This window comes from Hyalella azteca, unplaced genomic scaffold (assembly GCF_000764305.2).
Source record: "Hyalella azteca isolate HAZT.00-mixed unplaced genomic scaffold, Hazt_2.0.2 contig16729, whole genome shotgun sequence".
NCBI classification, from domain to species: domain Eukaryota; kingdom Metazoa; phylum Arthropoda; class Malacostraca; order Amphipoda; family Hyalellidae; genus Hyalella; species Hyalella azteca.
In genome coordinates, this window is record NW_025946538.1 from 12,754 (window position 1) to 35,917 (window position 23,164).

General features: G+C 38.7%; 1 protein-coding gene across 2 annotated transcripts in view; it reads right to left on the bottom strand.

Moving 5' to 3' along the window:
• Positions 1–3,714: 3,714 nt before the first annotated feature.
• LOC108666913 (organic cation transporter protein) overlaps positions 3,715–23,164 on the bottom strand; it is a 40,503-nt gene continuing 21,053 nt past the window's right edge. Inside the window, exons 1-11 of one of the 2 annotated variants that reach the window (XM_018153878.2) lie at positions 15,489–15,696; positions 14,687–14,803; positions 13,145–13,286; positions 12,103–12,271; positions 9,720–9,852; positions 9,188–9,360; positions 8,777–8,911; positions 7,383–7,462; positions 6,580–6,761; positions 4,684–4,820; positions 3,715–3,824 (exon numbers count right to left, since the gene is read on the bottom strand). In XM_018153878.2, coding sequence (XP_018009367.1) covers positions 3,758–3,824; positions 4,684–4,820; positions 6,580–6,761; positions 7,383–7,462; positions 8,777–8,911; positions 9,188–9,360; positions 9,720–9,852; positions 12,103–12,271; positions 13,145–13,286; positions 14,687–14,758 — 1,290 coding nt within the window. In that variant the 5' untranslated portion in view covers positions 14,759–14,803; positions 15,489–15,696 and the 3' untranslated portion in view covers positions 3,715–3,757. Of the gene's footprint in view, positions 3,825–4,683; positions 4,821–6,579; positions 6,762–7,382; positions 7,463–8,776; positions 8,912–9,187; positions 9,361–9,719; positions 9,853–12,102; positions 12,272–13,144; positions 13,287–14,686; positions 14,804–15,488; positions 15,697–23,164 lie in introns of those variants that run through there. The other variant, XM_047885029.1, reaches the window with a different exon arrangement.

Genomic DNA, 23,164 nt, shown 5'->3' on the forward strand with positions numbered 1-23,164 from the left:
GCAATTGAATATGTATCCTAGAGATGTCTTTAAATTCACCCGAGCACCGCACGCTTCGATTCAAAATAGAACCTTCAACGGTTCTAGAGCTCCGATGTTGCCAGAGTCGCGTGAAGAAGGTTTTAGCTTACTCTTATTCTATGACTTACAGAATAATATTATTTAACCTTATTGGGGCTTAAAACTATTGTAAAACCATCGGAACATTTTTATAGGTATGGGCTGGCCATGATTATCTGGCTTACGATGATGGTTATTTTCTCTTGGTTATTAGTGAAGCTATCGGCCAAAGTTCACGAGCATCGTCATATTTACTGTATTAACTATGCGACAAAGTACAGCTTTACACCTAATAATCTCAATGAAATTATAATATCTCTCAGCTTGGAGATTATACACTAGAATATTATCCAACCACTAAAGTATAAACATACAAATCTCCCTGTGTATATGCGCGTTTACTTAAACCGCTTCAACACTCATGGGAGAAATTTTTATAGTACATTTTTGGAACGCATTTTTATAGTACATTTTCCATGCATAATGCTCCGTGTACTCGTTCAAAGTTATCGTCAGTCTTACATGTCATGTCAAGTTTGACAGGCAAGACTGAGCGTTATGTTTGACGAACCTGGAAATGACGGATAAGAAAGATCGTTGTGTTCACGCAAGACTGGCAATTTTGAGCGTATGGACGGGCAGCCTACTAATCCGGTCAAGCTTCTCTCATTGTCTGTATTGTAGCTGAGAACTATGTTGTTTATTGCTAGATCCAGTTTAGAACGAGAAAATGACACTGCATGATTTACAATACTGGTATCACAATTTATTTAGTAAGTTCGTAGATCTATATCGATGTTTTCCTTGCTCGGATATAATTAAATCGAAAGGCTCAAGAGACAAACGTGAAAACACTCAGACCGATGCGACTGTGATACAGGCAAGGAAATTGATCCTACGGCTAACTAGGAATTCGTAACAAAGAAAATCTACCTATTACGCACAGTTTGTGGGAAAGAATGTGCCAAAATACAGTAGCGACTCGCTAATAATTTTCTCACCTAATTTATGTTGAAGAATTCTGTCTTCAGAACTTTTTAAATGCCCGTGCAATGGTCCGGTATTATTGCACCCAAAGCTCCCTGGTAAATTAACCGAATCGACACTTCAGCGAACTCACCTGCGAACTGGCCTGCGCACTCGAATGAAAAACCTAACTTCACGTTCAACTCTGCCAGCCATAAATCCATCAAAAATTAACTGATTTTATTCAAATTTGGAAAATAAGTAGATAATATCAGTAATTTGTGGATGAATTTTTTCAGATTTTTACATCAATTACTTTTTTATTAATACGGAAAACCTAACTTCGCGTTCACTTCGCAGGTTAGGTCCTAGTTAGGTCAAGTTTCAGTATTTTGTGGCATTAGAAAAAAAGTAATTGATTTAAAAATCTCAAATAAATCCGTCCACAAATTATTGATAATATCTACATAATTTTCAAGATTGAATGAAATCCGTTCATTATTGATTGATTTATGGCTGGCAGAGTTCAAAATGATGTTAGGTTTTCTGTATTAATAAAAAAGTAATTGATGTAAAAATCTGAAAAAATTCCATCCACAAATTACTGATATTATCTACTTATTTTCCAAATTTGAATAAAATCAGTTCATTATGGATGGATTTATGGCTGGCAGAGTTCAAAATGAAGTTAAGTTTTCCGTATTAACAAAAAAGTAATTCATGTAAAAATCTAAAAAAATTCCATCCACAAATTACTGATATCATCTACTTATTTTCCAAATTTGAATAAAATCCGTTCATTATTGATGGATTTATGGCTGGCAGAGTTGAACGTGAAGTTAGGTTTTGCATTCGAGTGCGTAGGACAGTTCGCAGGCGAGTTCGCTGAAGTGTCGATTCGGTGGGAAATTTTAGTTAGGAAGTTCAGGGTCTTTGTAGCTTTGTCTGGTTGCCAAAAATCTGAGAGTAGTTGTTCGTGGGGAGCTGGTGGAAATTTTCACAAAAGTGTAGCTATTTGTATTTATGTACCTACAACATACAACAATTCATTTTAGATTTCCATGTCCATTAGTAAGAAATTTTGCTGACATGTTGATTCGCATTGTATTTCCCGTAAAATAATTCTTATTAGCGATTTTTTCTACCCTTCAGTAACCATCCGCGCGCGTCTTAATCTATTCAATTTGATTACGTTTGCATAAACTTCGATCAAAGCAACGTCCTACATTGCCCAAGCATTTAACTGAACATTAGTCTGAAATCTGAATCTTGTGCACGTCCATCAGTCTTCCGTCTGCCATGTCAAACTTGCCTTGACATGTACGACAGGCGATAAGTTTGAACGTGTAGACGAGGCTTAAGTTCGTTAAATCAAAATCGGTTATGACCAAATTTGAAAACGAAGCTATTTAGTTGCAGTTGATACGCTCCTGTGAACATCGTTAGAATACATTTGTCCACTTAGTTATCACGTAGTGAGGCAAACGGTAAGTTTTGGTCACCTTTGCAGGGCTAACTAACTTAAATAGTCTATTGAAAATAACTAATACAAATTAACTTGACAATTTTTATTTTTAATGGTGATTGGCTTAAATTGGATCCGAAAATCTGCTGAGATTTGGCACAAATTGTCACAATAAAGAGGCCACTTCTTAGCGCGGCTGGGAAGTTCAAATTTGAAAACTGCAGTCAACTTATCGATTTTATTTGTAAGATACTATACAAATGTGCTGGCATTAGGAATATTTCCATGGACAAAAATTCATTCAAGACAAGTTGATGTTGATTTCGGTCGGGAATAAACAATAAAAACATAAAATCTCTATGATTATAATGACGATGTGGAACTTGTCATTCGAAGATTCCATGAGTGGAGTGTACGGTATCAATACATTTCCTTGAATCGGACTGATCATAATTTAGAGAAAGCAAAATTAGAGCTTCTGGATGGTCAAAAACCTAAATTGGAATAAGTTTCATCAACGAACATGACACGAGTGGTAGTGAGAAATTCTTACTATTTCTGCCTTACTAATCCAGAATACGCATTTATTGAGACTAAAATCGTTGCCGTTTTTACATGTGTTTTGATAATTATTGGGAAAGTTGTTCATAGTATAGCATTTACAATTTGGGAAATTAACTAATGTTTAAAAAAACAGTCACAGAGTGAAACGAATACTTCGGACAAATAATGGTCTGAAATTTCAATCGCAATCGATAGCATAAACACTCATTCCTGGGAGATTTTAATGACTTATAAAATCGAAAGTCAAATTATGTAACTGAAAGATTAATCGAACTATAGCTGGAGAGATAAAAGAACTGAATTTATTTTTTCTTTACTTTGAACATAATTTTTCATTCCATTTCTTTCCTGTCTCAAAACAATGTAACATTTCACGATGCAAAACATTGAAACTAACTTCATGTATTCTTGTTACCGAAATCGGTATAGTAATGGCATTTTTGACAACCATTTTACAAAAATAGTGAACTCTGCTATGATATTATATAATTATATGTATATACGGATATATACTGAACATCTAAACCGTATGAACATCTAAAATTTACAGACGCGGCAGCTTCTGATTTGGATTACCAGAAGCTGGGGCGACTCTAAATTTTGTTAGGGTCCCAGTGAAAATTTACAGACGCGGCAGCTTCTGATTTGGATTACCAGTAGCTGGGGCGACTCTAAATTTTGTAAGGGAAGCGGGACGTGGAGTTACTTATCAGAAGTCGCAGATCTGTGCTGGGTGAGGCAGAGGCAGCAGTCAAGCGTCCGCTGATCACTGTGAACGAGCAATTTAATGATAATACCTGACCTGAATAATCCAAATTGTGAAAACGAACTAATAAAAATTAGCATATCATTGCAAAAATTAATGATGAGAACATCGCAAAAATGCATGCGAAATTTTAATGAAACATGGGGGGCGATATCGATGATACAAACTTGTAACAAGATTAGTTTACAAAATCAGTTTCATTCATTGGTATTATTGGATTGTTCCGACAATAATTACGCCTTATTATCTTGGAATAATTTTCCTACCTGTTACACCAGCTCAGTACACAACTGCGCACCTATTACACAGCTGCCAGTCCACTACCACCCACCTGGCGCACCAGTTTTCAGTCCACTACCACCCAACTACCCTCCAGCTTCCAGTCCATTACAAAACACCTGCCTCTCCAGCTTCTAGTCCAGTACCACCAAATGCGCCTCCAGCTTCCAGTCCACTACCACCAATTAACCTGCCCCCTTCAGCTTCCAGTCCATTACCACCCACCTGCCCCTCCAGCTTCCAGTCCACTATCACCCACCTGCCCCTCCAGCTTCCAGTCCACTACCACCCACCTGCCCCTCAGCTTCCAGTCCACTACCATCCTCCTGCCCCTCCAGCTTCCAGTCCATTACCATTCACCTGCCCCTCAGCTTCCAGTCCACTATCACCCACCTGCCCCTCCAGCTTCCAGTCTACTACCACCCCACCTGCCCTCCATCTTCCAGTCCACTACCACCCACCTGCCCTCCATCTTCCAGTCCACTACCACCCACCTGCCAATGCACTACCACCCACCTGCCCTGCCAGCGTCCAGTCCACTACCATCCACCTGCCCTCCAGCTTCCAGTCCACAACCACCAACCTGCCGAAATTCTCGCTTTCTGCGATGGTCTGCGGCAGACGAGTCCCTGTGGTCTCCGGCAGAGTGATGGCCAGCAGGCCGCTGCAGCAGGCCAGTACCCCGAATGTCACGGGAGCGACCGCGGGCTGTTTCTCGAACTGTTGGTGGGAGAAACGCGTGCGTGAGAAGATACAACATGATACAAAGTATGTATCAAAGCTCGTCCGTGAGAAGATGCAAGATGACACAAAGTATGTATCAAAGTTCGTCCGTGAGAAGATGCAAGATGACACAAAGTATGTATCAACGTTCGTCCGTGAGAAGATACGAGATGATACAAAGTATGTATCAAAGTTCGTCCGTGAGAAGATACAAGATGATACAAAGTATGTATCAAAGTTCGTCCGTGAGAAGATACAAGATGATACAAAGTATGTATCAAAGTTCGTCCGTGAGAAGATACAAGATGATACAAAGTATGTATCAAAGTTCGTCAGTGAGAAGATACAAGATGATACAAAGTATGTATCAAAGTTCGTCCGTGAGAAGATACAAGATGACACAAAGTATGTATCAAAGTTCGTCCGTGAGAAGGTACAAGATGATACAAAGTATGTATCAAAGTTTGTCCGTGAGAAGATACAAGATGATACAAAGTATGTATCAACGTTCGTCCGTGAGAAGATACAACATGATACAAAGTATGTATCAAAGTTCGTCCGTGAGAAGATACAAGATGATACAAAGTATGCATCAAAGTTCGTCCGTGAGAAGATTCAAGATGATACAAAGTATATATCAAAGTTCGTCCGTGAGAAGATACACATGATACGAAGTATGTATCAAAGTTCGTCCGTGAGAAGATACACATGATACAAAGTATGTATCAAAGTTCGTCCGTGAGAAGATACAAGATAATACAAAGTATGTATCAAAGTTCGTCCATGAGAAGATTCAAGATGATACAAAGTATGTATCAAAGTTCGTCCGTGAGAAGATTCAAGATGATACAAAGTGTGTATCAAAGATCGTCCGTGAGAAGATACAACTTGAAACAAAGTATGTATCAAAGTTCGTCCGTGAAAAGATCCAAGATGATACAAAGTATGTATCAAAGTTCGTCCGTGAGAAGATACAAGATGATACAAAGTATGTATCAAAGTTCGTCCGTGAGAAGATACAAGATGATACAAAGTATGTATCAAAGTTCGTCCGTGAGAAGATACAACATGATACAAAGTATGTATCAAAGTTCGTCCGTGAGAAGATACAAGATGATACAAAGTATGCATCAATGTTCGTCCGTGATAAGATACAACATGTTACAAAGTATGCTGGCGAGCGAGATGAATCGGCGAAAGCATGTGAGCGTGGGGATTGGAGCTGGGTCTGGCTCAGCATTTGGCCGTGAAACAATGGCTGTCAAGCCATGTTTTCATTTAACAGTCATTATAACGCTTCGTCAACTATATAAATATACTTTAAATAGTTTCTGCTTTGTCTTCTCGTGTAGTGATAGCTGTTTGGTTGAAGTGGCTGGTTTTCTTTTCGGGAGTTCTTTTCGCATTACTATGAAAGGAACCAGAGAGAATTTTGACCACGGAGGTGTGATTGCTGTGAAGAAAATTGTTACGAGAGATGGTCTTCATACACTGAAGGTGGTTTTCATACACTGAAGGTGGTTTTCATCCACTGAAGGTGGCCTTCATACACTGAAGGTGGTATTCATACACTGAAGGTGGCCTTCATGCCCTGAAGGTGACCTTCATACACTGAATGCGGCCTTCATACACTGAAGGTGACCTTCATACACTGAAGGTGGCCTTCATGCCCTGAAGGTGGCCTTCATACACTGAAGGTGGCCTTCATGCCCTGAAGGTGGCCTTCATACACTGAATGCGGCCTTCATACACTCACCAGCGTTACTATGAGAGGGGCGAGAGTGCCCCCCACCCTAGCGAACATGGAGCAGCAGCCAACCCCCATGCCCCGGTACTCGGTGGGGAACAGCTCAGATGCGTAGATATAAACACAAGAAAATGCAGCAGACGCGCCGAACTTGCCCACCAAACTCAGCGACATGATGGCGCTGTGGTAGTCTGGAGTCGAAATAAAGACTTAATTATTCAAATATGTATATTTAGGGTAGAGCCCTTCATTTAGACAGGTTAGGTTAAAAATTATGCCAGTTTTATTAAGAACTTCTTCCACTTGGACAAATTTTAAGACTTGTTGACTCCATTATTGTACCTTTATTTGAAAGCTTGAGAAATTAAACTCAAAGAAGTTATTATTCAAATATATATACATAAATAATTATTGTATTCATATTAATTTAACGAAGTCCTCTAAGGTGCCATAGGCCACTAAATGCCGACACTTGTGCTCTCTTAGAGCATAAATTTATACAAATGTACGAAATTAATAGAAGATTGTTAATTATTATTAATGTATGGCACATCGCGATGATAATCAATGCGCTCGCTACAATATGGTGGCAGCCACAATGTCGTGATCGTCACTCAAAATAATATATCCTTATCGAGTAATAAACAATTATATGTATTTTATACTTCCATATTATCCTCAATTATAATAATTGCGACATTCCATGCAACCACAATCGAATTAAATAAGATTATATATCAAGTATCTATACAAATTATCAGCGTTAATCATGCGTCAAGATATCGACTCTAAATTTTGTTAGGGATGTTCACCTTTAGGTAGGGTGCCCGCGATGATGCACGAGACGCCGCCGAGGAGGAACACGAACATTAATGTTCCTTTGCGACCCATTCTGCATATACGATAACAAGATATGTATATATCATAAGGGAATAATTATCATATAAAATCGCAACATGAGACATAGTTAGTGATCATCTAAACAACCTTTTTAGCGCATTTTCTCATTTATGGAAAAAATGCACTATTGTGCTTGCCATGTCCGTCCGTCCGTCTGTCTGTCTGTCTGTCCGTCTGTCCGTGACCTCTAGTTTTCGTCGACGAGAAAATGCGCTCTCTAGCTGTCACTCACAGCAGTGAGTACTGAATTATATTTTTTAATAATTTAATGCGCAGGTTAATCTAAGGTAAAGTTTACTAAGTAAGGAACTTGATGGATTTTTCGAATTAGAATCCTGCGTACGATGGAAATTTAGTCGCGGGATCGTTCGAAAAATCAAACGAATTCATAAAATATAACAAGCAGGAGCCAATTGCATTTAAAAATTGTTATTCGCGAATGGTTATGTCTTCCTTTATATCAAGAAACAATTATCATTGGCTATAAAATGATAAACTATCTTATAACCTCATGGTTTGAACTCAACTAAGAAGAATAAATGAGAAATTATACACTAAATTAATCTGCTGTTTGAGGGTGAAAATAATTTTCCAAAGACAATATTATTTTTGCTTGTTTTGATAAAATTAACAGGGAATCTTTTTCATATTTTAACGGTGCTGGTCGAACGTGTTATATATTTTGATATTGCACAAATTACTATTAGATGGATTTAAGCATAAAAATTTTTAGATATGCTCGAAGCGAAGAGTGAAGTTGTTGCGTTGCTTTTTGTGGTGATATTTTAATTTTAAACTGAAAACCTAACTATTTTGAAATATTTTTTTGATAATTTTGATAAATTTTCTATTTTTTGATGAGTAATTTTGATAATTATTTTTTGATAATTTTTTTTATAAGTATATTCTATGAATTTGCTGGGTTTTAAAGACCTCAAGTTCATAACGTGCTGCAATAACCAAATTTAAAAGATTAAAAAATTCTACACTTTACTTGAAAAAGGCTACAATTTACCTTAAAATCAAAGTACTTCCCAAAAAATGGCTAAATAGAATATTTGGAATATTTCAGTCCTTGGATAACGCAATTTTTATGCTTGCATGTCGAAGGCACCGTAACAAATCTACAGATTAAAAATTACCACGAAGAAGAAATATATGTGTCGATGTCGTTTCCAGCGACGAAGTGCGGATTTGTGTTGTACTCTTTACTATCTCACAATTTGATAGATTGTGCTACTATTTACCTTCGTAATGTCGAAATACTTGCATTATACATTCACTTACAATGTTCTACATTACTCACTTGTCGAGAACGAACACTGTAAAGATGTATGAAGGAATCTCTATGACCATCGTCAGAATAAAGCTGATGAAGATATTGCCTCCAATGTTGCCAGAGTTCTGGGACAAGCCGTAGTACACGAACGTCACCACGGCCCTGTCAGGAGTACGTCTGTTTCTTCACTACCGACTAGTTATTTAAGGAGCAACGAATAGTTTAAGGTATAGCAAATGGAGAGTTGGCAAATCGATTCCTTTGACGTTAAAATTCTTTCACGATGTGAACGTAGGTAAAAGACTGAACTAACTAATCAATTAAAAAAAATTCCTCACAGGCATAAATAGATAATACAATTATAAACGTTTCGAGCAGAACGAATTAATAAATCGGCTTCTCGCCACTTGACCAAAAACGTTCAAATGGTGAGCTCACCAGCAGAAGAACATGGTGAGGGCTCTTTTCCTGAGGTTGGGGGTTTTGAAGAGGTCCAGCACAGTCTTCTTGCGAGGCTTTGGCTTTTCTTGGGGCGCCTCGGTCGCCTCGTGGCCTACGAGGTCGGCCTGACTGCTTCCGGTTGTGAAGAGCTCAGTAGCCGGGCAGGCAGGCTGTAAGTTGTAAGAGAGAGATATTATCTTTTTTAGAGAATATATATTTTTAGCGCATTTTCTCAATTATGTAAAAAATGCACTATTGTGCTCGCCATGTCCGTCTGTCTGTCTGTCCGTCTGTTCGTCCGTCCGTGACCTCAAGTTTTCGTCGACGAGAAAATGCGCTCTCTGTCACTCACTGCACTGAGTACCGAGTTATATTATTTTTTCATTTTTCTAAATGGGATGTACCTTGAGAGGTACACATCGCATTACATTCATTAGAAGTTTAAATGTAATGTTCGAATTCCGAATCCGAAACGAGAACTCAGAAATGGTTAGATGAATGGTAATGAATGCCTTCCTGTTTGAGTAACCTTCTCTCTGATGAAGGCGACGCTGTCCTCCGTGAGCTCCTTGCCGTTGGTCTTGGCCATCAGTCTGAGGGAGGCGATGGCTTCGTCTGTCCTGTTCTGGGTGACCAACCACCGCACCGACTCCGGCATCACCCTGCCATAGGGACAAAATATTATCACACTGCCATAGGGACAAAACATTATCACCCTGCCATAGGGACAAAATATTATCACCCTGATGTAGGGACAAAATACTATCACCCTGTCATAGGGACAAAATATCATCACACTGCCATAGGGACAATGATAGTTCTCAATTAAGTGTAATTGCTCGGAAGCAGTCTCAAGGATGAAATGATCGTCCTTATGGTAATTTTTTTGGGGGTGCTTAATTAAACTTGTGTCAGCAACGCCTTAATTTAAATTCGGGAAAGTGCATCTTACCCTAACCACATGCAGAAAACAAGCAATGTATGGAACATATATACAATCAAAAGGTATACCACTAAACAGCGAGTAGAAGTCACTTGTACCATGTCGCCAGAAAAAAATATATGACGACACTCGTTCTCGAAGCAGAGAAATACTCTTTTCTTACACATTACAGTACACTTTCTGAATCCGATCATCGGTAATGACAGAAGGTCTCCCTAGTCTTTCCTCATCCTGATTGTTTGTGCGGGCATCTTTAAAGGCCCCAATACATTTCCGCATTTGCTGTTCATTGTTCTTCCCGAGGTGAAGTACTTTACACTTGTCAGCATTAAACCGCTGCTGCAACGTATCAGCTCAGTTAACTAAACTGTCAAGATCATCTTGTAATTGCTCTTTATTTGACGCATCCTTCACTGTATTATAAACTTTTGTGTCGTCGGCATACATGGAGCACACGCTGGACACTGCTTCTGGCAAATCGTTTATAAAAACAACGAACAAAACAGGCCCAAGAACGCTTCTTTGTGGCACGCCACTGCGCACTGATGCCCAGTCTGACACGGTTCCGTTAATACTGACACGATATCGTCTACCTACTAGAAAATCTCTGATCCATTGGAGTACGTTTCCCTCAATTCCCAAATACTTCACTTTACGCAACAGCCGCTCATGCGGAACACTGTCAAATGCTTTGGCAAAAACGAGGTACAATGCATCCACTGGTTCCCTTTCGTCCAGCAGGCGAGTCCAATCGTTCAACGTAGAATTGTTGAAATAGTCTCATTGATTTCCTCTAGAGTAAAACTCGCCCCTGAAATTCATCCAGTGAATTGTGAACGCTCCACTTGTTTGAGAAATACGTTCGAGGGATGTTTAGTAAGTACTTTCTCTACATAAAAAGAAGCAAGTAAATTTTTCCAAAAATAATTCATTGACTTGAAAGATCAAGCTTCACTCTACTTTTATATATAATTCCTTTTAATATTAAGACATTCATTTTATCTTGGGACCAGCTTTTGTATGCTATCGTCAAAGATGCTTGCCTGCCTAATTAGGCCGGGTTCACACCATACTGCCGGGCACTTACCAGGCATATATATGCCAGTTAAATATTCTTTTATGCACTTTCTTAGAAGCATTCACACCATGGGCATGACAGGTACCTTGCACGGCTGATGTGAATGCTTCTATAGAAATTCATTAAATAATATTGGACTGGATCATGATTGGCATATGTCTGGCACGAGCCCGGTAGCATGGTGAGAACCCAGCATTGTTGTGACAGCAGGAAACGTTTCAACTCAGGACGAAACGTGGGTTGATGAATTGTACACTTTCTGAATCAGATCATCGGTAATGACTGAAGGTCTCCCTAGTCTTTCCTCATCATGATTGTTTGTGCGGGCATCTTTAAAGGCCCCAATACATTTCCGCAGCATTCTGTCACTCGTCATGTTTTGATTGTTTGTGCGGGCATCTTTAAAGGCCCCAATACATTTCCGCATCATTCTGTCACTCATCATGTTTTCACCACACACAACTGATTTGGTGATGAATGCATGTAAACTGATGCACGTAAACACAGAGGAACCGTATTATAATGCGCTCTTCGCAGTCAGCAGGATTCTCAACAGGGAGAGGCATTTTAAAATCACGTAAACATGGTTTAAAATAATGTAAGCATCATAACGTAAATCGAATGGGTCCGTAATGGCGTCTGTGGCTTCTCACAAGCCACGGAGCGCATGGGCTAAACGGCGCACGTAGCAATGCGATGGCGTAATATAATATAGTAGTACAGTATTGTATCTTCGGCATTAAAGATTAGGCCTTAATAGGCCTGTCGCCGATTCTTGTACTTTTCTTATATAAAACCGTGTATTAAAACCTAAATTTAAAAACAGTATTGGTCTAAAAAACACGTTTCGTACAATAAAACCAAGAAGTTCGTGTTTGTCTCAGCTCGTACCATTTATACGAGATGAGCAGCAAGGCTGGCACGGTGACGGCAGCCTGCAGGTATCGCCAGTCGCGGATGAAGTAAGCGAGTACCCCCGTCGCCGCCTCGCCAACCGAGAAGGGTACTGGGATGAGCATGCCCAGAGTGGTGCGGTACTTGGCCCCCACGAACTCCACCACTACCATGAATATATTGGCAAGTTCGCAACTACTAATATTTTATTCCTGCCTTACGTACGTCTCTAATGCACCTACAAACTCCATCACTGCCGTGAATATTTTTCTTAGCTAGCTGCACTGTAAGAAAAGTCACCGTTAAACGGTCTCACTGGCGTTCTAGTGGCCGGCTGACACGTGAAAAGAAAAGCCGTACTGAAGTTTTTATTCAAATTTAACACTAGAAATCCGTACAACATCTAAAAACGGATGTTGTAATCGGTGCCCCGATTTTCACGTAGCGGCCAGCCGCTAGAACGCCGGAGAGATCGTTTTTATCATTTCTTTTCGCACAATGTACCACTAAAATTTTATCCCTGTTTTATGTCTCTAATGCACCTACAAACTCCACCACAGCCATGGATAGTTAGAATGGATATATCTGTCTTTCACCTCCATGTCATCATCTAGGAATTGCAAGACTGAAATACGAGAGGTGCATTTCGTGACACATTTGAATTTTGACCCGTTTTGACCTTTCATTTAAGACACATTTGAAATGCAGTTAAGAATAAAAAGATGAATATTGTTGCTCTGAGAGAAATAAGCTAGAAACGTAAGCCAATACAGAAGCTACATAAAACTAAATTATTTTTAGAGATTCTTTCTTATCAAGCATTGTTTCATGTCGCACGAAATTCTTATCAAGCGAACTTTCATAAAGTTCCGTCCATTCCTACGTTCAAATACCTCGTTAGACTGCACTGACGTAGACAATGGTTGGCCGCGAACACGTGATTCATCCCAACTCTTTGCATATCTGTCTAATTTTAAATAGGCATGCAAGTGGTTTCCACATTGTATTAAAAATAGCAATATTAATGCGAATTACTCACACAGAACATATGTGATCTGGTACATGCCCATGGCGCCCGCCCCCGTGAAGAAGCGACCCATCAGAAACACGGGGTAGTTGGGGGCCGTGGCCGACACGATGCCACACACGCCGACGATGCTGCTCGCCACGGCCACCGTATTCTGATTCACATTTACAGAACCTTGAGAGGCGATCTTTAGATATATTTATTCATGATCCACAGAGATGGGCAATAGCGCGCTACATGTAGCGGCCGCTAGTAGCGGTAGCGGTAGCGGAGCTACATTTAAAGCAATGTAGCGGTAGCGGTCGCGCCCGCTACATTTAGAGCATGTAGCGGTAGCGGTAGCGGCCGCTACATTTCAAAGTAGCGCTGCCCAGTTCTGATGATCCAACCAGAATAGTTGATAGTAGTATCAAAAATAGACGCATTTTAATAAAATATTCCATATAAATATTATTACTTGTAACTTTTTCAACAGATTTCCTGCTGGGATAGAAATAACCTAGGCTAGCAAAACCTTACTGTGATATCTTATGAGACGCGCTCGGCGGTGAATATATATATTATATAGCGGTTTCAGCGTTTATTAGGCCGGAGGCCTGTCGACGATTCTTAACATCGCAGAACATTCACAGCATTTTGCGGTCTCAAACTCGCAACTCACTGTTACAATTCTGCAGTGCTTAAGCGCCCGGCCTCCTTGCCGATTCTGATCAGAAACTGGCGCACAGAGCTGGGATCGAACCCGCGCCTCTCTGCGCCAATCTTGGTACTCTGAACTGTTACCACTGGGCCACCCTGGAGGCATGCAATTGTCAATACTCTGGCTGCACCACTGACTTCGCGTCACTGGATGAAATGACCCAGTTATCAAGATGCCTTTTCTCGACCCATGCCATAGTCGTCGAAAAGCGAATCAGTGACTTACTTGAGGGCTGGGAGTGGAAGGCCCTGAGAAGAGTGACATATTACCACATCTCCATCAGGAGTTCAGGGAAATCTTCGCTGAACTTGGTATGGGAAACATTAAAAAAAAATGAGCGTGTCATTATGTCCAAATAGTGACACTTTCTTACCCATAGCATGAGCAGCAGGTGAGCGTAACACAGAACACTCTTTTCCTGGGGTAAACTGGGTCAAGATGACCTAATTTCATGGGCAAAAAGTGAATCTCTATATAGTCAAGTCTCACACATTGCTTTGTGTGTTGACCCACATGGGTAGACTGCATCCTCGACCAAATGTTGACGAACCTTCATAAAGAGGTACCCATACCCAGATGAAGATACCCAGATAAATATATACAGATACTACTACATCCATTCTTCGCTCGAAATACAAGCTAAAACGTGTGACACTATCTGGACAAAAGTGAATTTATTTTTTGGGTGCATAAACATTTCTGTCGTGCCGTGTCTCACTCTTGAGTTTACTGTAAATACTCATTAGAATGCAAACGCTAAAAGAAAATTTTTATTCAAAGACAGGCTAAGCCAAGTTTCAACTGACCATATATTTATCTAAATTAGTTGTAAAATATAAAGAACATGTTTTTACCCGCCGTCCTATCCTGTCGGAGAGGTCCCCGAGTATGATGGCACCCAGCAACATCCCCAGCATATAGGACATCCCGGCCAATGACCGGTAGAAGGGAGACACGCACCACAAATCAAACTGCAAAGAGGTACAATTGAAAGAGTTATTAATTTCAACCAAATCGTATTGACAATGTTAATTACATCGGAGTAAAAATGTTTAGAAATGCACAAATCCTTGCTCCATGTCCGAAATTTTGATATTGACTTCACTGACCACAATTCGGGGCCCTGATCACTGACATGAAACCATTCCCTGTTTTTAATTAATAAAATTAATTCCTTTTTGTTGGAATGGTGAGTGTGGGTGGCCTTTTTATAAAAAAAATTAACAAAGAATATTTAAGATACTCGGGAACTGAAATCTTAAATAGTTGTGAACTGATATAGTTGTATAGTTTCCGAAGATGCCATTACCATGTCAGAAATGATTACTTGATGTAGAGATTAACTTTTACAGCTCGGCGCGTTGAGATTTGCTCCAAACGAAATATCTGAGTTAGATTAAAAACCGTCATTTTCTGCTCATGAAATTGATCCCAAATTTATTTATAATTCGTGTATGGCATTGCACATATAATTAAATTATTATTACTTTAATAATTCAGAGCTCAATACTCTCCTCGTTCAGAGCTCTCATCGTTCATTAACTTAAAAAAAACATATCAAATTCATAATATATCAGAGATAGCACAATAAGATATTGTCATATCGCTTCGTTTTGTTATTCAAAAGGTAATGTAACTAATACGTTAGTATTTTACATCGGTGATGATGGAAGAACTGAAGACGCTGTCATCGAAGACGTGGCCAGCCCCACACGCCACTTTTTCCTCCAAGAAATTGGATGTCGTGCAAGAGGTGGTAAAGTCCACGACGCTTTCAGCGGTGGACGCGTAACGCAAGCAGCGACTCCAGCGAGCTTCCGACGGATTGTACGGCGTCGTAAAGTTCAGGAAAGTTTCGTTGTACGAGGCGAGGCCAGAATTTTCACAAATTCTTGCGAGTTTCGTACTCCTAAAATATTGCTACTGTATTGGCAATCTAAACTACAAGGGCCTACTCGAGCTTAGGTTAGGTTGGTTTTTGATGCAGGAAGATTACATCTTAATTTTTGAGGTTTAATCGTTGCAAATAAATATGTATTACACCACACGACGAATGACGAAAGCAAGCCTTTTTTTAATATTCGCACTGTTTTGTAAAATATTTTCGATAATTATATATTTATATATAACTGAGATACCATGACTTACAAATGAATATTATTATTGATCACCTCCAAATGATTCGGAACGTACGTTCGTTCTCAAAGAAAAAAAATGGATTATGAATTCTTGATCTCATTACAAAAATCTAATTGAACCAGTAGAAGAAATCTACTTAGGCATCAAAATAACAATAAAAATTCAATAATAAAATCTAGGCCAACAAATCCCAAATTTTTTAGTGCCCACAAACAATAATTAAACAAGCATTTTTGGTGTCTGATTTTCGGGCGTTTGAAGTAGGGCGATATTTGGAATAATGGAAGAGCGATTGATTGTGAGCGTATACCGTTTGATGGTGAGCGTATACCGTTTGATGGTGAGCGTATACCGTTTGATGGTGAGCGTATACCGTTTGATGGTGAGCGTATACNCCCAGGCATGTAGGTGGCGATGCAGCAGAGCACCATCACGTACCTCTGGTACCTGGGGTACGGTAGGAATAACGTACCACTTGCACCACGAACCACAGTACCAAATACTCATTACGTACGGTACTCAGTGACTCAAATAGTGTCTCTGGTACCTGGGGTACGGTAGGAATAACGTACCACTTGCACCACGAACCACAGTACAGTACCAAATACTCACTACGGTACTCAGTGAATTGAATAGTGAAGCGTAATTCATTCTATTATAGGAATAACGTACCACTTGCACCACGAACCACTGTACCAAATACGCACTACGGTACTCAGTGACTCAAATAGTGAACCCCAATTCATTATATTAGTTCTTAGAGTTTCAGTAATATTATTATCAGAACGGAACTACAGTATATTATCAACTGAACTATAATTAGCTATGCTAGTTCTTAGAATAACAGTAATATTATTAATAGAACTATAATTCATTATGTTAATTCTTAGAATACCAGTAATGGACAGAACAATAATTCATTGTGTTGGTTCTTAGAATAACAGTAATATTATTGTTAGAACCATAATTCATTATGTAAGTTCTTAGAATGACACTAATATTATTAACAGAGAGCTATAATTAAATTTGCTAGTTCTTAGAATAGCAGTAATCAACAGAAAAATAATTCATTCTGTTGATGTTAAAAATACTTGAATGAATTATTGTTGAATATTTATTAAGTTAAAAAATAAATAAAAATAAATAGCCTATTTACTCATAAAGAGCATTAAAGTGCTGACCTCTCGAACTGCCCCAGCGAGCTGATGAGGCTCTCGAGCTTGTCTCCTTCGGACTCGCCGCCAGGGTCCTCTGAGAAGACATTATTTTCAAAATAAATTATTATGAATATGCAAAAAAATCTATAATTCAAGCTTCTAAGTATCTATAGAAAAATAGAGTAATAAAAATTAAAATGAAACTTTTGTGCTTGTGAGGCTTGTTTTCTGAACAGCTGAACAAGGTTGAACAAAAGCCTAATCAAAGTTATCAGAAGATCGGCGGGTAAATGCCGTTAATATCAGATCAACTGAGTGAGTAAATTGGTAAATTGATGGCTAGTTCTCGAGAAACTATGTCATTGGCATTAATAAATGATCATATTCGAGAATTTGTTATGTGACGAATAACCTGAGCCTCAGTCAAGTCTGGGCCTATACTTTCAAAAAAAGTTGAGAGATCGTAAGTTCATCAGCCAATCATTGACGGCCTTTCAAACAAAATCCACCAATCATAGACAATAAAATAGTGCGTAAGTAATTACGTTCACTTAACGAATTTTGAAAGTATGGCCCCTGGATTGCAGCTATTGTGGATAGAAATTGGACGCTTAAAATATTTTAACGTTGTCGTTTAAGTTGTTCATAATTTACTGCATGCTCAGCGGCCATATATTGGAAGCATTAAAAATAATGAATCGTCAAAATTTATTACTCAGGTGAGGAAGGGATACGGATTTTGATTTGAATTAAATTGGCTCAACCCAAATGCGCCAAACAATAGAAAAACGAGGTCGGTTCAGGAGCCGTGCGTGCGCATGAGAGTTGTTGATGTAAACTCTAGTGCAGACATCACGCCTGTTGTCTATCCGTTGTAAGTCTTCCGCAAGTCTTTGGTAAAGACTCTCTACATGTCCGTTGTAAAGTTGCAAGTCTCTGGAACTGACTCTCTATACATGTCCGTTGTCAAGTCGCAAGTCTTTGGTAAAAACTCTCTACAAGTCCGTTGTCAGGTCGCAAGTCTTTGGTTAATACTCTCGCGAATTTCGCTGTCAAGTCGCAATTCTGTTGTGAAAATCATTATCCAGAATTAAACTTATACGTTATACCACATGTCAAGTCGCAAGTATTTTGCAAGTCTACGGTGACATTCAAAGTCATTTTATCTGGTCACAAGTCTTATCTTTGGTATAAAATTTGAGGCAACTGGCCGAACAAAACCTTTTGAGGTACGAAAACCACGGTGTAGTTTTTTATTTACCAAATTTCGTCTAGTCAAACGTCTGATTTCCGTAGTTGACCGGAAAATAATTATTGAAAAAGGAGTGAATTGAAAAGAAAGATGACAACAGGTGACCTATTTTTCTAGACAACTTTCATAAATTTTTATCAAGGCCATCCTAGCCTGTAGCTTGTTGAGTGATTCACTCAGCCAACGTGATGGGAATGCTGATACGATCACTTCCCTTGACACAATAGCATTCGAAACTGCGAAATTATTGCTTTTAATTCAAATGAAAGTGTATCTAGCCGTTGGGTTCTTAGAACAGCATGCATACGATCGTAGTTTACCGGATCGTTGATAAAATATTCAGCTCACATTTATGTTCTGTGTTACTAATCCCAATAATCTCGGGTGCAAGCAGCGTGCTTTGAACTCGGGTAATTTGCTTGCTGGTCATCGTTCGATAGGGTATTTTGAAATCCCTTTTACTGTGCGTGTGACGCGATACTTTTCCGTAGCATTAAAATGAACATTTTCTTGCAGAATTCGCCTTCAGCGCACAACGAATAACATAAAAATGTCCCAATGAAGTAGTACAATTATTTATTTCATTCTTCCACTTTATGCTATCTGAATAGTCACAACAACAGAGAGGAAAATTGCTGTTCAAAGATGAAGAAAATGATACCTCGACAGACAAGCCTGCGAGGTTAGTCGCCAAATATCTAGAGAGGTTTTTGAAACCAAATCCATTTACAGTAGCAGCCTGAGCGACTAGGATTAAAACTCTAAAATTCACCTTTTTTGTGTAACCTGAAGGGTTTATTTTTTAAAATTCAGCTTTAATGTATATCCACTGATTCTTAAAAAGATATAATATGTATGCCTAAGATTTTTTTCAGTTACATATGCGTGTCTAGCGCAATAGGAAATTGAGATTGTACTGCCATGCACCAAATGCAAGCCTTATTAAATTAAGTTTTCATACATTATGCTGAATAATCTTGTACTCCTTGATTCTACCACTACATTTTCATTCTTACTAAGAAATTAAAAATATATAATAGTTAGGCTTAACAGTTTCATTATATTAGTATTTGATGAACTCACGTTTAAATTTTGTGTTGTCAGCGCCGGCCATCGTAGCGTCGACTCTCCCGTTTAAATTACTAGGATATTTTTTCAACACATATAAAGATTAATTAGATTTGATATGAACTTCTGATATGAAAAACTTTTAATATTATTGACATTTTTAATATGGCAAAAGATGGAATGGGAATGATCATAAATAGTTGGAACATAGATAATTATTATTCAGGAATGATAACGAAATTACATTATAAGGAGTCAAAACGATGTAAGTAAAGAAAAAAAAACAATGCATTGAAATAACAATTCGGTGTTTGACATGTTTGCTGATCATCATTTCTACACAGTAACAACTCTGTAAATATATTACTCATGACGAATATATTAATAATGATATTATGGAAAGAAAAATAATATTTTCTTGTCGTGCTTCAGTTTTCGTGCAAAAGATGACATCCTGAATATTAAAATCGGAGGACGGGATGGTGAAAAGCTTGTCGGAGAGTACGAAAACACCATTCTTAAGATTGGAAACACCATTATATTTTATAGTGTTATGGAAAATTAGGTTAGGTTGGATCCAGTACCAAAAATTAAGAGATCGTAAGTTCATCAGCCAATCATTGACGGCCTTTCAAGCCAAATGCACCAATCATAGACAAGAAAATAAAGCTTAAGTACTTACGTTCACTTAGCGAATTTTGAAAGTATGGCCTCTGGGGCCTTACTTTCAAAACTCGCTAAGTGAACGTAAGTACTTACGCTCTATTTTCTTGTCTTTGATTGGCGGATTTTCTTAAAAGACTGTCAATGATTATCTGATGAACTTACGATCTCCTAACTTTTTTTGAAAGTATAGGCCCAGGTCACTACGGACTTCAATGTAAACTCTTATCTCCGTCTCAGACTTATATACACTATAAAGTTGTCTTTAATTCCCAAGTGACTCCATATTTTATCTATGCCTGAGATCAATAAAAATAGTTCAAATGCAGTTAAAGAGTCATTGCGTTTCAACGCAAATGACGTTCAAAAGGCAACGTGGTTTAGAAGTTGATTTCGTTGAAACAACGTTTATTCCTATGGTATACCGGATTCCTGTTGGGTCGAGTGCGACGTTTTACGAGAAGGCTGAGAAGCAAGCCTATCCTAGAACCGGACATTAAAATCTTTTGCAAATAGAATAAGGAACACTCTGCCCCAACATGAAACCGATGATCAGGAGAAGATTATAACCTTTAATCGAATGAATGAATCATGCAGACATTACGATCACTCAGATGCAGCCTCAAATTGTCCCAATTCTTCAACCAGGTAAAAAGACGTACACGATTCTCCTGCTAAAACATGAAGAATCTTCTCTGTTGGAGTTTTCTCAGTAGACACGAACACTTAATTCATAATTTTCTAAAGACACCAACAATTGATTACTTTATTATTAACGAATTCTTGGTTGGAATTGGCCAATCAGATTCCTTTTCAAAAAGCAAGGGAGGTTTTCTGTCTCTACTTCAAAAATAAGTCATTATCTCAATCATGAGATCATGACTATTAGGTGCATTGCATATCAATTCAAGTAATTCTCGACTGACGTCATGAAGTCCCATGCATTTAATGTTAATTAAAACAGGTAGCAGTAAATAAAGTATGACGCCAGCTTCAAACGGGAATAAAAATGCAATGAAATATAGTTTAAAACGCTGAAACGAAATTTTACATAGTTACAATACCGAAATTCGTTCGAGGGGGCGATACCGGCCTTTATCTTAGCAAATTAATCAAGAAAGACGATTTACAAACTGAAAAAATGGGAATCTAACTTGTGGTGTCCAGTTCATGCACAATGAAATATCAACCTCGCCATGCACACTGCAAGAAGAAACTATAAATGCAATAAATTATTCCTATTGCCGCATTTCAAACACCAAATCCAACACCGAGCAGTCAAGACGACGCACGGGGAAATTCATTGAGCCTAGGATAACTCTTTAAGCCTAGAATAAATCCTTATTAGACTAAATCCTTAAAAGAATAAATCCTAGAATAGATTCAGTGATCCTTGAATAATTCCTTCTTAATGGCTACAATGTTCCGGAATTTCATGAAAACTATCGTCGTATTAACCATGGAATTTAATCTAAAAAAATTGTGCTATTCAACCACATGTATACGGAAACATTAACATCGTCATTCGTACCAGAAGATTCTGTTACTTGGGTTAGCCTTGGTAGACAGAGGGTCATATATGGCATTAATATATCATTCGATCGTATTGAATTTTGTCTGCATTAACTTTATAAAGAATGTTGCTGGCGATAATTATAGAAGCGGCTTAAAAAGCTCTTCGGCTGTCACGTTAAAAAGTGACCCAACAAAGCAATAACAAAAATGTGGTAAAATGGGTAAAGAATATGAATAATTACCGAGTTTCATTCGCTGTAGTACCGCAATCAAATAGGCCAGTCATGAATTAAGTCATCGTCCATAATTTCACAGTAGATAGCAAAGTTACTTTATTCAAAACAGTCAGGAAGAGAAACTGCAGTCCTAATTTCAACCGCAAGAAAGAAAATTTCCAATCAGCAACGCGCTGGTCAGATCATTCGAAACAAACAGTTTTTCGAGTTTTTTATTTACCTAGTTTGGGATTAAAATCCTACGTTTAAATAATTACTGGAATCCCAATTTTCATAAGAATATTGCGCACAATATAAGTGGCCGGGTCACGAACTCTCGTTTCAAGGATGAAATAATATGCCAACGATGAAACAATATGCCAACGATGGAATAATATAAAATGCCAATTTCAGGGTACAACAGAATTATTGCTAATACAACTTTGAAGTTAAGCTACTCTTCAGATTCATCCACTGTTAGAAAAATTCCCGTTAACGGTATTACCGGCGTTTCAGTGGCCGGTCGGGACGTGAAAAGAAACACCGTGTCGCCGTTTTTATTCTAATTTAACACTAGAAATCCGTAAAACATCCGATAAAAACGGCGAAAAGGTTAATTTTCACGGGGCAACCGGCCACTAGAATGCCAGTGGGACCGTTTTTTCGCCGTTTTTTCTAACAGTGTCCCTGCAGATCGTAACCTTTCGGAGGTTGAAAGTCTCAAGTTTATTCACCGATATTACACGTGGTCATGCCAGACATGCAAACTCTTATGCGAACGGATGAGTTTCATTAAAGAGCTACACACTATACAGTACACAGTTAACCTTAGTATGTTTCGTTACACAAATTTTTTTTTAATTAAAATACTTATCGCAGTTGATTTTACTTAACAAATTGAAATTATACCTCGAGTTTAATTTTAAAACTGGACAGATAATCAAGCGCTTTAATAATAAATTTAATACCTCGGATTAGATAGTCGTATTTTTAACACGGGTTAAATTCCACGCTGAAGTTAATGATATAGGCCATGGGCCTATTTCGTCAGTGCCGACACTTCTAATCTATATCTTGTATTCATTATTAAATTTTGATAAGTGGGTGAAGCGACTATCAATTTGGTTGCAAGCAAGTTAAACTACCACCTCACACGCCACCTCCAGGCTACAGGGCCGAGGAACGACATGGGGAAGAAGCACAGTGAGACTATCACTCGCGTGATACTGGAAGCCTGCACCAGCATCATGCGGTGCCCCGACGCCTGCACCAGCATCATGCGGTGCCCCGACGCCTGCACCAGCATCATGCGGTGCCCCGACG